At 56.6% G+C, this 16,667-nt stretch overlaps 1 protein-coding gene across 6 annotated transcripts; it reads right to left on the bottom strand.

Annotated features, from left to right (window-relative positions):
- Window positions 1–961: 961 nt before the first annotated feature.
- On the bottom strand, window positions 962–15,652 carry SEMA6C (semaphorin 6C). Of its 6 annotated transcripts, none has more exons than XM_055584350.1 (20): window positions 15,325–15,650; window positions 13,360–13,409; window positions 11,449–11,620; window positions 9,723–9,837; window positions 9,366–9,429; window positions 9,153–9,209; window positions 8,694–8,795; window positions 8,377–8,467; window positions 8,059–8,178; window positions 7,791–7,879; window positions 7,280–7,497; window positions 6,878–7,009; window positions 6,461–6,613; window positions 6,057–6,230; window positions 5,638–5,784; window positions 5,287–5,364; window positions 5,105–5,160; window positions 4,894–4,938; window positions 4,446–4,541; window positions 1,411–4,011 (listed from the first exon to the last, which is right to left on the bottom strand). In XM_055584350.1, exons 3-20 carry the CDS (start codon window positions 11,564–11,566, stop codon window positions 2,993–2,995), a joined length of 2,874 nt encoding a protein of 957 aa, XP_055440325.1. In that variant the 5' UTR covers window positions 11,567–11,620; window positions 13,360–13,409; window positions 15,325–15,650; the 3' UTR covers window positions 1,411–2,992. The 6 variants fall into 6 exon arrangements, with proteins under 6 accessions (XP_055440330.1, XP_055440325.1, XP_055440324.1 ...); XM_055584349.1 differs by having other exon boundaries at window positions 15,392–15,650; XM_055584351.1 differs by lacking the exon at window positions 15,325–15,650 and adding an exon at window positions 14,064–15,315.
- Between the last annotated feature and the right edge of the window lie 1,015 nt (window positions 15,653–16,667).

Genomic DNA, 16,667 nt, shown 5'->3' with positions numbered 1-16,667 from the left:
AAGTTCTGGAGTGGGTTGCCATTTCCTTTCAGTAACCTTGAAAATACAGAATCATTTGGAAAGGAGTATGTCGCTAATAGTCAGACCTGACACGACTGAGTGACTTCACTTTCACTTTTCACTTTCATGCATTGGAGAAGGAAATAGCAACCCACTCCAGTATTCTTGCCTGGAGAATCCCAGGGACGGAGGAGCCTGTTGGGGGCCGTCTATGGGGTCGCACACAGTCAGACACGACTGACGTGACTTAGCAGCAGTAGCAGCAGCAGCAGCAACTATTTCCCACAAGGCAGTTAATTTAAACCTATATATTTATATAATGTTTTATAAACCCCTATTGGCATATTTATTTCCATACTTTACAAAAGAAGTTGAGGTACAGAGAGGTTAGTTGAATTGCCAAGGTCACCCACAAGACTATTTAGTGGCAGAGTCCAAGGACTGTTTGCTCTCACTGCAACATAGTTGCTTTCCCAAGCCCTGAGAAAGTTCTCAAGAGTACAGCTTGGGTACTCTTGACTAGAGAAGTTGCCATCCTTTAGAAATACTAATAAATGAACACCCTTCACAATTAAACTGAAACCAGGACTTTGTAAATTGCAGCTGCCTGCAGAATCACAAGGTTAAAATTCTATTGTACTTCTCTTTGGGGTCTACATTGAAACCTGAGGGTATTTTACCCCTTTCTTTGTGACCACCTTCAGGGCTGAACTGAAGAATTTGTGTGAATTTGCCCTCAGAGGGCTATGAAAGTTTGCAGTCTTAGAATTTTTCTTTGTCCTGGCTTGGTTTGAAAGGGATAATGAAGTCAGGGGACTGAAAAGTTTCTTTACTTCTTCCTTGCTCTCCTCTACTATCTAGAAACTAGCAATGATTTCAAAGAATCTCGGTTTAAGTAAGGCATCCGGTGAGGAAAAAAAACAACAAAAACCTGAGATCTAAAGGACCTCTCCAAGCTGGTGTAAACAAGCTTCAAGGAGAAAGAAGGTAGATTCTCGAAGGCAGCCGAATTTGGTGGAACTAGCTAACAAAGGTGTGAGAAGTATTCAGAGAGCATTTAAAAACCTTGAGGGGAAAATCTTTAAGTGAAGTTTGTAGGGATACAAAGGGAAACAGATTGCTGAGTAGAAGAAGATCGCAAAGATAGGAATAATATCCTAATTTTGAGTTTGGAGGGCTCAGACGGTAAAGCGTCTGCCTACAATGCGGGAGACCCGGGTTCAATCCCTAGGTCAGGAAGATCCCCTGGAGAAGGAAATGGCAACCCACTCCAGTGTTCTTGCCTGGAAAATCCCATGGATGGAGCAGCCTGGTAGGCTTACAGTTCATGGGATCGCAGAGTCGGACACGACTGAGCAACTTCACTTTTTCACAAATAATCACAAGATACCAATGTTTTCTCCTTTAGAGTTTTCTCATACATTATCGTACTTGAGCCTCTCAACCCCAGTTTTCGGGCTAAGGCTAAGGGGTGGATCTTTGACTCTGCAGGATAACAAAGAGTAAAGGGCGGAGCTAGAAACCATATCACGGTTCTTCAACAAACTGTTCCAAGCGGATTCCTGCCCAAGCCTTTTAGGCAAGGAACCGGGAGAGAGCCCGGCGAGATTTCTCTAGCTGCAAGGCGTGGACTGGCCTCTAGGCGGCGCCGGCGATAGGGAAGCCTAGGGCTCCAACCCTGTGGGATACTCCAGCCACGCGCCGGTAAAAAGCCAGACTTGTAAATCCGCAAAAGCGGCCACCGCCAGCTCAGGGCCTTAAGTGTCCTTAGCTCGAGGTAGTGGGCGGGCCAGATCCTGTTCGTCCCTCTCATTGGCCCCCGGGAGTAACGGACAGGTATCTACAGCCAGCCCCGGCCAGAGGAACCGCACTACACAAGCTAGCTGATCTTTGGCGCGCGGTGTTGGAGTGTTGCAGGGGCATTCGCTAGGGGAGGCTACGCATGCGCGCAAAAAATCATGCTTCTCGGCGTCCCTCTGGCTCTGTGAAGGGTAACTGCTCCTTAGGGAACTGTTGGGGCAAACCCCTGACTCCTCCAGGACTGAAGCCTTTGCTGGTGTTTTTCTTTTTGTAGCCTTCTTCTCTTGCGACCCACGTTTTTCCAGCGAAATTCTCTTTTGACAAGATTTCCTGATGCGAAACTTCAGTCACTTACACTGCAGCTTCATTTTATTTCTCCCCAAATACCCTTCTCCCGCCCTGTCGAGCATTCTACGAAAAAGTGCATCTTACCTCGATCCAGAAACGGGCTTGGAGTACCCTCCCTAACCCCACCTAAATTCTACCCGGGGTCTCCTGGGCCCTGGTTCATCTCCACGCACCATTTCTTCGCTTGCCTTCTTCAGGAAACCTTTCCTGATTAACCCCGGTGGGACTGCAGCCATCCCAATTACTCGGGAGAGAGTCAAGGCCAAGTTGAAGGCAGAAATTCTGGAGCAAAGGTGCTCAGAGTAGCCGACCGGTTCCCGTCCCGCCCCGCCCGCTCCGTGAGTAAAGTCAGGCAGCGGCTCGGGGACACAGCTGTATTGGGAAGCGGAGGCTCCTACATAGTAGGAGGAGGCACGTCCCAGGAGGCCCGAGGACTCTGTACACAACGCGAGTGGCTCAGCCCCGGCCGTCCGCCGTGCGGCCCGCCCGGGGCCCAGTCTGTGGAGGCCCGGAGGGGCGAGTTAAGGCAGCTTGGCTGAGGGAGAGGGGGAGTGGGAGTGTGCCAGTTACCCCCGAAAAGCTGGCTCACTGAGGGGGCGAGCTTCTCACCTCCCACTCTCTCGAGGACAGGGGGACAAGACAGTCGGCAGTCAATAAATAAACCCGAGGCGGGCAGGGACCTCGGGAGACTCTCAGAGTCTAGGAAGGCTGGAGGTGTGGAACAGGGAGGGAGGTCATCTGTCCTTGGAGACGCGTCCACGCTCACGGCCTCTGAGGGCATGGGCCTCGAGGGTCCCACTTGAGGCCCTAAAGCAACTCCCTTCAAAAGTTAAAATGGCTGCCGTCAGGGACGGCCGCCTGCAAGGAGGGCCCGACAAAGGGAGGCTTCAGGGGCCCCTGGGGCTTCTCGACCTTCCACCCTCTTGAGGGCGCGGCCCCGGTGCCCCTCAGGCCGACCCAGGTACAGGAGGTGTCTCCCGGCACCCCCCGAGTACCTGGAGGGGCCTCCCGAGGGGACTCGGGTGAGCAGCGCAGGGGGTGCACGGTGCGAGGAGAAGGGCAACTTCCGGCTGCCGCCCACCCCGAGCCGGGGAGCTGGGGCTGAGAGCGCAGGCCGGGCGGCGGGGGCCGGGCACTTGCCCTCCGGGGGCACGTCCAGTCTCCGAGGCGGGGCACAGTCCCGGGGCAGCAGGCTGGGGCCGGCAAAGAGGGTGGGGGCGGGCTCGGGCGGCAGCGGCCGCGAGGTGAAAGGGGCGGCGACCGGGGGCTCGGCCTCCTTCCTGGGCGCCTGCGGGCCGTGCAGGTAGCGCAGTAGTTCCTCCAGGGTGGTGACTTCCACGGCCTGCCCGGGACAGCCAGGCGGCGGCGGCTTCACCAGCACGCGCGGCGCGGGGCCACCCGCCGCGTTCCCGCCCCGGGCGCGGCTCCGGCCCTCCTTGGCATTATTCCCGTTCTGGTTCCACTCCCAGGGACCTCCAGCATGGCGGAGGTGCTTGACCGGCAGCTCTGGCGTGGACTCCGGGGTAGGCAGGCAAGCCAGCTCCGGCGGGGGTACGCCCTCGGGGGGAGGCAGGAAGGTGGTGTAGAGCTGCGGCGTCTGGGCCCCCTCTCCGTCCTTGGAAGGCGGCGGCGGCTCTGGGCCCGCCCCATGCAGCCGGGCCAAGCTGCGAAGGGAGAGAGGACGTGGGATCCCTGCAGACTCGATATCCTTGCTCCGCCGTCGGTGCGCTCGGCGACAGGCGCAGGAGACCAGGAGGCCAGAGACCGAGGCGCCCAGAGCGAAGGCCGCGGCCACACAGGCCAGGAGGAGTGGGATGGGGACTGAGCGGGAGGCTGAGGCTGGAGGGAGGTCCCGGCGCACGCCTGCCAACCGGGAGAGAGGAGAGATGGAGGCTCAGCGAAGGTAGGCCAGCGGGAAGGCAAGCTCCAAAGTGTCCCTCTCTCCGACTGCTGCTCTGCTTTCACTCCGACACAGCCTTGACCCTCTTCAGGAGTCTCCTCCCCTGGCCCCTCAACACACAGCCCACCCAACCACCCTCACACACAAGCTAGAGCCTGGGCCTGGGGAGTCCCATCCCAGCTCCGGCCTCTGTAGCCATGCCAAGAGCAACTGCCAAACTCTGCCCGTGCTGAAGGAGGCGGGACTGGGAGGGCCAGCTCTGGGGAGAGGAAGGGAGGGGAGGCTCCAAACAGGCATTATTAGTGAACACCAAACAATGATCAGTGAGGGGCTTAGAATTCGTCAAGAATCGGCAGCTCCACACTTCACTCCTGTCCCTCCCCACCAGCCCCCTTACCCTGAGTGTGAGCTCCAAGAGTGGAAGACTGGGGCCGGGGGTGGGCATCACTGGGGGGGCTGGGGGTCTCAGGGGAAGGGCCAGGACTCAGAAGCACTGATGACAGAGACCAGGTCAGAGCCAGTGAGACTCCTGTTTTCCACCTCTGATACCCTCAGCGGGTCCCCCACCCCCTTTGGAACCCAGAAGTCCAGAACTACAGCCTTCATTTTCCTCTGGGAATGGGGAAGGGCTTACATGCAAGGCATTCTTTCATTTCTTTGTTCAAAAACTATCTATTAGGCATCCTATTATGTGCCAAGCACTGAGCTATATGCTAGATACTTAGAATGTTAGCCCTTTCTGAGACTCTCTCAGAGTGTCCAGGGTGCTGGTCTGCTGCTGCCATGGGGCATGAACTTGGGTGAGTATGGGCTGACCATGGTGAAGTTGAGACAACAGAACTCACCATAAGTGGAATCCCCTGTACCAGACTGACTCCCAGTAGCTCCATCTATGAAACAGGGAGAGAAAGGGTGAAGGTGGGGGGAGGCTTCATGAGGAACTGATGGGCATGACCGTGCCACAGAAGGAGAGGACAAAAGCCCACACCTGGGATGGTGTCTATGGCCATCAGAGCCATGCTCAACAATGGATACAGCTGCCTTTGCCCTTTTTACCTTGGCAGTCATCATGTTCCATGGATTCCTGGTTACCGGTTGGATCCACATCAATCCTAGGAGGAAATGGAGGTGGCTCAGTGCAGGTATACCTCTTGTCCCCTCCCCCACCCTAGCCCTCAGCCTCCTCTCTTAGTAGTGGGGAGCTTTTTCCTCAGGAGATCCAGGAGCCCCTCACTTACCCACCAGGTGCCCTGATATCCACGCAGCCTCTGGAGCTGTCCCATCCACAGTATGGGTCCTGAGAAGCCAGACAGCTCCTAGGGAAAACTGAGTCATATGAGGCTGGGACCCTCCACTCTAATCACAGTCCATTCCCCTGCCTCTTTCACTCTCACCCTGGCCTGCAGGAGGCTCCTAGCCTGATACTCCCATCCTATCCACACCAATCCCTAGTCCTGTCCCTGGTGACTGCCCACCTGCAGGATGCTTGTGGACATCCCACCGCACACAGCCATCCCCTGCATTTCCCTGCCACCCCCAATGCCTTTGTGCCTGCAGGCCCAGGGAGCCTGGCCTCAAGTCCCTCTCACCTCCGACAGGCCCCATGCCTGGCACACCGACTAAGAGGGAGGTAGATGATGCAGCCAGAAAAAGCCACAAAGAGCCTGTGACCTTCAGTGTCCAGCTCCAGCCCTATGACCCGCCGTGCTGTTTGGGCTGCCCGCTTCCCGCTGCACCTAAGGTGAGGCCAGAGGGAGTCAGAGGTGGAGCAGGTGAGGCTCCTTTTTCCCTGGGTAAGGTAAAGAAAAGAAGGTGGGGAGGCATACAAGCAACTGAATACAACTCATGGGGCTACCCTGCAGTGCTACACAATGTCATCTTCTCTCCAAGTCCCTCTCTCTTCCCCATAACTTCCAATATCGGAGTCCCCACCCCATCCCCATATCCCCATCTCCCACCTCACATTTCATCCCTGCTCTGCAGGGGGCCTGCTGGACAAAGGGCTCACCGGGAGGGGCTGTAGGCATCGATCTCTTCCAACAGAATGGGCTCAGAGCCCCCAGATTGCCCCCCTGGGGGCAGCACCTTCAGCACTGTCCCATCATTGGAGCCAAGGAACAGGACTGTGGTGTTACTGTAGGGACCAGCCATGCCATCCACAGCCACCTGGGTCAGTAGGGCCCTGGAGGAATAGGCCTCGGGTCAGGACAGCCTGACCCGTGGAAGCTTGAGTGTTTCAAGGACCTGGATACCCCTTCTCTGCCCTTCCCCCAGCCCAGGGTTTCCTTCTTAGCTCTGTCCCTCCCACTTTCATAGGTTCTTCCTCCTACTAATATGATTTATCTTGTGGGGTCAGAAAAAGAGAGTGGGTGAGGGGCGGATGGCAGTGGTCAGGATTTTTCAGCCTGATACCTGCTGGTGAGGGTGAGCAGAGGCTGATGGGTGGCAGGTGGCACGGCAGGGTCCAGGAGTGGGTGAGCCTTGATGAAGGTCAGGACATCATCAGGGAGATCTCGGGAAGAGGGGAACAATGCAGCCACACCTACTCCTGCACAGGATCCGGGCCTGGAGGACACATAGGAAGAGGCAGCCTTAGGACAGGGAGCTGGTGGTTACAGAGCCTAGCTAAGCCCCAGCAGCCTGCCCTAGGGCCAGGAGGCCTCTTGTTCCATCTGCACACAGACATTCACACTACTGCTTCCCTTCCCTGCTGCCAACCCATGACAGCCCCCTCCCCAGGCCTTGGACACCTTGCCCTCTCCTCAGAACTTATTTGGGGAGCAGACACTGCTTGCTTCTGCCTCCACCAAAGCCCCCCATCCTTGGTACCTGGGGGAGGGGACCCTGTCCTCAGACACAGGGGTCCAGGCCCCATCCAGACTCCTCTGCTCCTTGAACTTGCCCTCAAACCCACGCTCGATATCATCCAGGTAGAAGGCGCAGACCGCAGAGCCAGGAATGCTGAGGGAGCCAGAGAACGATGTGGGCTAGGTGTTAGAAGGGACAGCAGAGCGCCTCCCAGGTAAGACTTGGCCGCCCCCCTTCACGTACCATCTTAGGGGAGAGCCTGAGAGAGCGGGGCAGCCCCTGGGGGCCATGCAAGGAAAGTACAAGGAAAATGGAGCTTCCCCTCACCACCCTCATCAGTAGGCTCTGCAGGATGATCTTTGTTGCTGGGGGGCGCGGAGGGAAGGGGACAGACTGGGCTACATTGACTAGTCTAGTACCAACCTATTGGTCTGGGTGGTGAAGACCCCAAAGAGAGCAGAGCGACCATACAAGTTCACAGGCCCTGTCAAGGCCTGTAAGACATCAAAATAGAAGGTCGAGTCTCCAGGGACAGAGCAGTTGAGCCGCAGCTTCAGGAAGGATGTCCAGTGGCGGTCCAAGGCCCTAGGTGAGCCACCCACGTCGCGCTTACACACACGGGCCACACGGGAGAACTGTACCTGCCGGGAGAGCCAGGGAGGATGGAGGTCAGCGAGAGCCCCGGCCAGCAGGGTGAGAGCAGTTTGGTGGGGTTAGAGTACCAAGAGACCAATGTCAGGGGCACAGCTAAGGAAGGATGTGATGTGGTTGGTCAGTCCGGGTCAAGGTGAGGGACAGCAGGATGAGGGGACAGAGGCCTGAGGGCAGCTCCGCGGTGGGGCTCAGAGCCCAGCCAGGAGCTCTTCCCCAAATGTCTGGCTCCTAGGAGCCAGCAGAAGCCTCTAGCTACCACCCCCACTGCCCACCGCCTTACCCTCCCCAGCCGGGCATCCTCCACAGAGACTTCTCGGAAGAAGAAGTAGACATGGTCTCCATGCTCCAAAGCGTGGACAAAGTGTGGCTCTGAGTGGGGAGTGACAGGAACAGTATGGAAAAGTATCTGTACCTGTCCAGAATCTCCTGATCCCACGCCGCCTTTCCCCTTAGCACACCTGCACACAATTACCACCACCTGCCTGCTGCAGCCCTCCCCCTGCACCTCCTCCCCAAGAGCAGCCTCCCTCCCCCAGGCCCACCCTGACCTCGGAGCCACTTGGAGTCGTACTTGGCGGAGCGGAGCGCGGGCTGAGGCCCAAGGCTTCGGTAAACCACAGCATCACTGGCCTGGAAGTCTGCAGCTGTGGCTGAGTACAGGCTGCCCTCTGGAGGGGTGGGTAGGGTGGCATCAGGGGGGCTCAGGGATCTGTATCTTGGCTCTTCTTGGGCCTCCCACACCCCTACCTTGGCCTGACCCTGGCCCCTACCTCACCCCTGATTCAGGAGCATGCAGGAAAGACCAAACTGGGGAAGGGGCTAACATGGCAGCCACATGCCTGCTTCTCACATGCCCAGGTGCACACCTGCAAACACGGCCACGTTGGACTGGGTGGCATCAAAGGGGCATCGAGCTTGCCCACTCAGCTCCTCACCCTCCTGCTGCAGCGAAGTTATCTGGAGGCAGAAGGAACAGGTTCTTGGAACACTCAGGGTGTTGCAAGTCTGGCTCCATAGCCCACTTCCTCACGTCCCCTTGCCTCCTTGCCCCACCTCTTCCGGACCCTCCACCCAGAGCACTCCCATCCCCCACCCCCTGCTTGTCCATCCCCACCAAACTGATTGCCCAGCTTGAGTTCTCCTCCTGCTCCCATCCTGATGCCCCCCCCCCCCGCCTTTGTACCCCATAGCTGCGGCACACAGGGCTGAATGAGTTCGTTCCACAGGCAAGGAGCGTCTGGGAGTCCCAGGGCACGAGAACGCGAATGTAGTTGTAGCACTCGTCCTAGAGAATCCAGAATTCTAGGTCAGCCACAGGGCTCCCTGGGACTGGGACAGGGGGCATGGAAGTAGGGTTATCCTCCTTGAGCCAGTTAGAGCAGTAGGGGGTAAACTTTCAAAGAAGCTATTTACTACTAGTCCTGGGGTCTTAGGCAAGTTCTTTGGCCTCTCAGAGCCTTGCTCTTCTTTTGTGTGAGATGTGTAAAGGAAGCTAAAAATCATCAATTCCCTTTCCTGTGTATTTTCCTCTGTGACTTGAGATAAGAGAAGTAGCGGAGATTTGGGTAGGTGGAGGGTCAGTTGGACAGAGCCTGCAGGCTGGATCATCTCCTACCCTCAAGATTTTCATCCCACTCCTCACCGTCAGCTTGCCCCGCACGGCACAGTTCTCCATGTCTTGGCTCCTCCATGTTAGATACTGGAGGGAAAAGTAGAAGAGGGACAGTCGTGGCACAGCCTGGACCCACCGCACATTGTGGTTCCCTTTTGGAGTCTTCTTCCCACCCCCTGGATCGCCGTTAGACCTTTCCAGCCTCATCTCCATGCCTCAACCTCCTCCCACACAGCCCCTCACCTTGTTGGGCACGAGCCCCTCCCCTTCTTCTTGGGCTTGAAGATCAAAGGAGAAAACGTGATCCCTGAAGGGATAAGCAAGGAGGGATCAGAGCCAAGCCATGGCTCCCCACTTGAACTCCCGTGTCCCCACCTAGTCCATGTTCAGCTGCTTGGGGACAAATAGTGTAGACCTCCTGCCCCATCTTCTCCCCTGAATCCACACCTTGGCAGCTATGTTCTGGGTCCTAACATGTCCAAACCCCAGGGCTTGTACACCTGCACGTGTCCTCTTCAAGATGTGGCAGTGGCCATGCAGGTCCCGTGCCTGCCTGGAAACAGGCCTGGCAGCCCCACAATGGTGCCACAGCCAGTTTACCTGGCAGCCACTAACAAGGTCCGGTTCAGGGTCAGGAATCTCTGAAAGTCCAGCCCAAGTTCTGCAACCACAGCATCATCCTCCAGGCCCCGGAACCAGGATAATGGAGAAATACCTAGAAGGCACAGAGAGGCGGGTGCTGACGCCCTCAGACACAACACTCCCTCAACATCCCAGCCAGAGGAAACCCAGCCCTGGGCATGTTAATAAAGGTATTAAGAAGACTAAATACAATATCAGCTAACTCGGAGCACTTCACCTCTGCCAAGCACTGTGTTAGCACTTGAGCGGCATTGTCTCATTTCAGACAGCAACCCTATGAAGTAGGTTGGTGCTGTGTTACAGATGAGGAACCTGAGGCTTAAAGCCAATAAGAAATTTGCAGAGCTCATTTAGCTTGGGAGTGGCAGGGACCCCAATTCAGATCCAGGCCTGTCTGAGTTCAGAGCTGAGCCCAACCCAGTTCTTAGATCTGCCTTAGGGCCAGCAATTCCCTTTCTTTCCACATTGTATGCTGTCCCACGTAGACCATTTCCTCACCCCATCTCTCCCAGCCCTCCTTTTGCACTCTTCCCTCAAGGCTGTTCACAGACCACCTCAATCCTCCAAGCTTTCTGCCTCCTCTAACCAACTCCAGCATCCACCTGGCCTGATCATGGAGACCACAGTCATCAGTGTTCAGAGGGAGCCCAGAGTTCAGGGAGAGATGATTTAACATTTGTACTGTGATTAGAACGCTGTCTGGCACATGGAAGTGTTTGCTACTCTTACCTATCCCCCAACAGTTACTCTCAATAACCTAACTGCCATTCCTTCAACCTTAAAATTACTCTAAATTCTACATATATAACAGGAAGCTGCAAATAGATCTATCTGCAAGGTCTGTCACGGTGGGACGGTGGCCCTTCCCTCTCCAACTGGCCCAAACTGGCTGGTGTGAAGCCTGCCAGTGTGACCCCAGGTAAGGACTGGATAAGCCTGCTCCCTCCCCCTAGCCTTCTCACTCAGCCTTTCCTCCTCTCTCCTGACTGGGCCTGGGACATTCGGTAGGTCCTGCCGTGACGGACCTAGATGTGGTGGTGATAAAGTGGTGGAGAGGGAGGTAAGAGGTGTTGGGAACCACTGAATTAGTCCCAAGCCTTCATTTTGTAGCTAATAATAATAGCAAACACATATACATCATTTACTTTGTGCCAGACAGTGTTCTTAGCACTTTACCTGTATTACCTCATTTAATCCCTAAATAACTCTATGAGGTAAAATACTATTTTTTGGCCATGCCTCATGGCCCATGGGATCTTGGTTCCCAAAGCAGGAATTGAACCTGTGGTCACTGTGGTGAAAGCACTGGACCACCAGGGAATTCCTGGTAGAATACAATTATTATCTTCATTTTGCCGATGAGGAGACTGAGGCAAAGAAGGTTAAATAACTCCTTATAAAGTGAGCAGCAGGAATTTGAACCTGCCACGGTTTGGTCTGACCAAGAGTCCATGTTCTTTATTACTGAACAATGCTGCCTGGAAGTGAAGAAAGTTGGCCCACAGATGAGAAGTGACTGGCCTCTGTGCCACTCCACCTATCTGCTCCCCTTTCCTGTCAACTCTTAGCTTCCTTGAGACCGAGAGCCCTCCTGCAGCTTGCCACCCACATAAAAGGTCTCGGTGTCTCATTGCCAAGACTGAGTGCTGAGCTCACATAGAGGGCCAGGGTGCCAAGAACTCACCATGCAGGTCAGAGGTCAGTAGAGGGAGAGGGTCCTGGGGAAATGCAGCCTGTGTGTGTGGAATTGAGAGCAGCAAGAGTAGTAGCAGCAAGGGCATGAAGTGGGGGGCGCGGGGCATCCTGTGTGGGGCAGCTCAGGCCCCAGGGGCTGCCCCCTCACCCATATGCTGGCCCTGAAAGAGAAGACAGAAGTGGGCGAAGAGGCCAAACGTCCTCCACCTTTGAAGCAGGAGGGCTCCTTCCCAGGTCTATCCCCAGAAGACCCTGAGGAGAAGGGTAAAGAATCCTATCTCTGGCACTGCCTCAGTGCCAGCCAGCTGTCACTGTCACTCAAGGCCCTTCCTTCTCCAACTGGCCCCAACTGGCTGGTGTGAAGCCTGCCAGTGTGACCCCAGGTAAGGACAGGATACGCCCGCTCCCTCCCCCCAGCCTTCTCACTCAGCCTTTCCTCCTCTCTCCTGACTGGGCCTGGGACATTTGGTAGGTGACACCTCCTGGCCCCCTCTTGCTAACCTTGTCTCAGCTATAATTAGACACTGAAGCCTTAAAATTATAAATAGTGATTCCTTGGCACCGGGGGTGGGGGAGGAAGAGGATATCATGTCTGCCTCCCCTCCCTCACAGACCCCCATGGCACCCTGGGAGCAACTTAGGCACCGTGCCTTGGTAGAGGCAGCTGTGAGGCAGCCATTGTCCTGTTTAGGGCTGAGGAAGAATAGAGTTGGGGAGGCAGCCCAGGGGTCTTTGCCCTGGTCTAAGCTCCTGCTTCTAGGGCCCTTTCCATTGCTAGGGGGAAGCTGGGTAGGGAGAGAGTGGGGGAGGGGGACTGTCTTAGCCAAAAATGAATCTGCATCAAAGCCAGATCAGAGGCTAAATTTAGCTCTGGCTGCAGCTGTCTGCCCGACCACTGTGCCCCCTCCCAGCCTCCCTAGCCCCCTGTTCCCTCCCCAACTCCTAAGAAACCTTGCATGTGCTCAATTTGTAGAAGAGCGGACCCACCCCCTGTGAGGAGCCAGTCATAGAAGGGGCTATACTGGTGAGGAGATATGATTGAATATGTCCCTCTCTCCCTTCCTTCCCTCTTTGGGCTGCCGTGGAATGAAAATGTAAATAATTCAATGACAGGCAGGCGATTGTAGCCCAAAGTCCAGGAAAAGAAAGATATGGTGGAAGGGACTGTAAGACAGCCCTCCTTCCCACCCATCAGCCTCCATCGGCCTTCCCCAGCCAAGCTGACCCTGGCTAGAACCCACAGTGGGAGGTGGACACCAGCTTCCTGCCTTCCCCTGATATTGAAGTGAGGGGCTGAGTAAGCCCAGGAAATCAGGTCAGCAAGGGTGAGACTCCCTCCTTTCCATGAACAGACAGTTATCCTACACTAATCCTCAGTTGCCTGTCCTGCCATGTTCCCCGAAGAAGAGACCCTGGGCTTCCAGGCCTCCCCCATTCCATTTCCCCCACATCTCCACTCTTGGAGCCAGGACCCAAATGTACCCCACGCCCAATCCAGCGTCATTGATGGGGAGGCTGACGTCAGATGGGATCCCAAGAGAGCTGGAGGAGGGGAAGGGGTAGGAGCACCTAATGATGACCCCCTCCCCAGGGGCAGAGCAGTCAGCTAGCTAACGACCCTCTGGTGCTGAAAGGCCAAGCCTCCCTCTGCCACCATCCCCTCCCCGCACCCCGCCCCACGGTTCCGGATGGTGCTGCTCCCAGGGGAAGAGAAAGGGACACAGCTTGTCTCCTATCCTCCCCCTCCTGCCCCCCCCCAAGTTGCCCTGGGCAACTGGTATCTTCACCCAGGAAACAACTTCAGTCTCAGGCAAGTGGGGAGAATGATCTGACCCTCTTCTGTTCCCAGGCCATGCCTACTTCCATCCCCTGCCCTCAGGGGCTATTGCCCTTTCCTTACCTGGGGTGGTGACTCCTGTGGGGGTTTGAGGGGGATAGGAGACCTCTGACCTGATGGAAGAAGGGACAGAAGGAGGGAAGAGACTGAATTATACCTCCTTACCACATCCCTTAAAAGTAAATGTGAACATCAGGAGAAGTCTAATGAGGCTAGGGTAGGGGAGATGCTGCCCTGGAACTGGGGGACACATTGACATTGAGCTTGATTACAAAGGTGCTGGCCATTCATGCCTAGAGCTGTGAGGACAAGGGCAGGTGCTGGGGCTGGACCCTACCCAGAAAATCCTGGAACTTCAGGACCAGTCTTGGGAAAAGGGGTGATTGGGAGAGTTTGGAGGGCATGCTGACCACTCCCATATGAAAACCTTCAGAACCCAGCAGCCCTCTTAGCAAAAGCACCCTAGCTGGGGACAATAGAGGCTAATTTGCATATCATTTGCATGTTCTTCATCCCTAAGCAATATGCTCTAATACCAAGCCCCTTCCTTCCCTCAGAGTAGGCCCTGCCTCCCTCCCACCCTATCTCTCTCCACTCTACCCTCCACTTTAGACTGGATTAGTCCAGCCTCTGAAAACACTTGGTTGGCCATTGCATTGGCCCCCCAGACTTAACTATGCTGTCTTTAAGAGGTCTTCCCATAGATGATTTTAGTGAGCAGCATCTGAGTTGCCCCCATGCAATGCCTGGCTTGGGGAAAGGCTTACCCTGCCAGGACCAGTCCCAGCTGCTTCACACCCCCCATTTGGAGCAAATGGGGGAGGCCCGGCCAGCTCTTTCTCCCCCTCCTAGGTTCTCCCCTTGCTGGGAAGAAGAAACAGCCCTTCTCTCTCCTCCTGGCCCTGCAGCCACCTCTGGGGAGTGGCCAGGGTCATAGCCAGATTCTAGCAGGGGGCTGGGGAAGGCAGGGAGAAGAGACCCGGCTGGGGACAATAGCAGGAAGCCTTCGGGCTGGTCGTCTGCCCCAGTCCACGTTCCTCTAAGGATGGGGTGGGGGTGGGGGGCGCACCAAGGAGTCTCAGGGAACAGGCGCCTTCCCTTCTCCAAGACAGTTCCCCTCACCCTTAGCTATCAGCCCCAGGTTTGGTCCCTACCTTCCCTCCCACCCAGCCCCGAACGAGGATAATCCAGGTGTCTAGAGCCTCGCCTGAGGTGGGCCTGAGGCCAGGGGCTCGACGTGTCTCCCCCTCACTGGATCTGGGGCTCGGAGAGGGGCGGGTAGCAGAGTCTGGGCCGGGACCGGGTCCCAGAGCCACGTTAGCGGGAGGAGGGGCTGGAGGGGCCTGCAGGCGCAGATCGAACAGGGATGGGAGCGGGGGTTGGGAGCGGAGGCGGGTCTCCGAGGCCAGGGAAACAGGGCCAGAGGCTTGGAACCGAGGAGGGCGGGCCTGCGGCCAGCGCAGAGCGGGGTCCGCGGGCTGGAGATGCAATCGTCAGCCGGGCTCTCCGCCTTGGGAGACCAAGGTCTAACAAAGCCCCTGGGCAAGTGGGGTGAAGGAAGGTTATGGGCTCTAGGACTAATGTTCCTCTGGGCCCATTCCCGACTCTATGATCAAGTCAGCCCCGCTGGGAGGTGCTCAGACTCCCGCTAGCACAATGACAGAGGTGCAGCCGGAGCATCAAAGTCTGGAGCGACGCGTTCTCCTTCCCTTCCCTGCAGGGGAAACGCGAGGGTCCGGTTCCCCACGGGTCTCGAAGCCTTAATCTTTCTGCTGGAGAGGCAAGAGACCAGGTTTTCCACCCTCTGTATGATGCGCGCCTCAAATAATGCCTTTCGCGCTCTTCAATGCGAGGGACGCGACTCGGAGAAGCCAGGTCACAAGAGGCGCCCAGACCTTGCGCCCCACAGTGCCGTAGCGGGGCTCCCCTCTTCCCTCGGTTCACCCCAACTCCGCTGACCCTCTCCGTCATCCAAGCACGACAGAGCGCTGGCGCCCTCCCGGGTCCCTCTGGCACTTCGAAGCTTACCCCCAGCCTTCGGCGCCCCGATCCTCCCCGCCTCCCTGCAGCCTCAGCCCTACTCCAGGATACTTGCTCCGAGATCCGGGTCAGCGGGAGAGAGATCGCAGCGGTCGAGCAGCGGCCGCGCACCGCCCCGAGTTCTCAATCGGTTGGGGCCCCAGTGAGATGTGGTGAATGTCCGAATTGGATGGAGCTTGGATCTGGGCTGCCGGGCGCTGACAGGTCGCGCGAGTCCTGGATCCCAGTCGCAAACCCCACTCCCGCCGCGGTTCCGCGGAGGAAAACAATGCGACCGCCCGGAGCTCTGGGCCGGGCCCCAGCCGCCCCGCCCGCCTCCCGACCGGACCCGCCTCCGGCCCGCCTCGGGGTCCCCATTACTAATCGGGCTCTCGGAGTCCGGTTAGACACCGCCTTCTCGACACCTCTCCGCCAATAGTTCTCGGAGGAGGAGGGGCGTCGGGAGCACCGCCCACCGAGAGGGCCTGGCCGGGAGGCTGAGCAGGAGACCCTAGCCAGGCGCGAGATCCACGGACAGTCGCTGAGGCCCGGTCAGAGGAGGGGTCACACGCTTTAACATGGAGAGGCCCGGGGAAGAAATCTCGCAAGAGAGGAAGAAACAGCAGCTTGGAGGAGATACAGACAGGAAACCCGAGGACCTCGGCTGGGCTGGGCTGTCAGAGCCGGCGTGACCCTCCCTCTCTTTTCTCTCTCCAATGTCTCTGACTCCCCTGCTCCTGGGTACACCTCTCCCTTACTCTGCCCCCAAACCTCTATTCCTCCTCTCCACTCTTTCTACATCAAATCGTTTATTCTTCTCATGTGCCTCCTCTGGTTCATCCCGACTCGGGTAAGGGAGACCTAGCATGCATTTGAGGGCTTGAGGCCTGGAAAAGGAAAGGAAGATGTCGCCAGGAATTTGCCTTATCTTCATCATCTCCCCTCCTATCCCTACTATCAAAGCAAGAGGTACTTAGGCCAGTAGGCCAGAAACTAAGGAGCCAGGAAGTCAGGGTGGCCAGCAGTTAGGCTGCTGCTTGATGGAAGAGGACAGGTGAGTAGGGCTGAAGCCAAAACAGAGATGTGGAGACTGGGACAAACTGATTCAGAGTCACACAGAAAGAGGAGCAACATGGGACCTGAAAGAAAGGAAAAGTAATCAGCGGCCCCAACCCCACATATCCTTACTGCCCCACAGACAAGGATTAGTGATGTCCCATTTTTCCTCAGGGGGCCCTGGACATCCCTCCAAACAGCAAAACTGCCTTTTCTCGATTCCCACCCTCTATAAAGACCCTTTGATTCCAGGAATGTCAGTGGGGAGGAAGAATGAAGCTACTTCAGACAGCTCT

This window comes from Bubalus kerabau, chromosome 6, assembly GCF_029407905.1.
Source record: "Bubalus kerabau isolate K-KA32 ecotype Philippines breed swamp buffalo chromosome 6, PCC_UOA_SB_1v2, whole genome shotgun sequence".
In the NCBI taxonomy this organism is placed as follows: Eukaryota; Metazoa; Chordata; class Mammalia; order Artiodactyla; family Bovidae; genus Bubalus; species Bubalus kerabau.
This window is presented reverse-complemented; position numbering and strand designations above follow the sequence as displayed.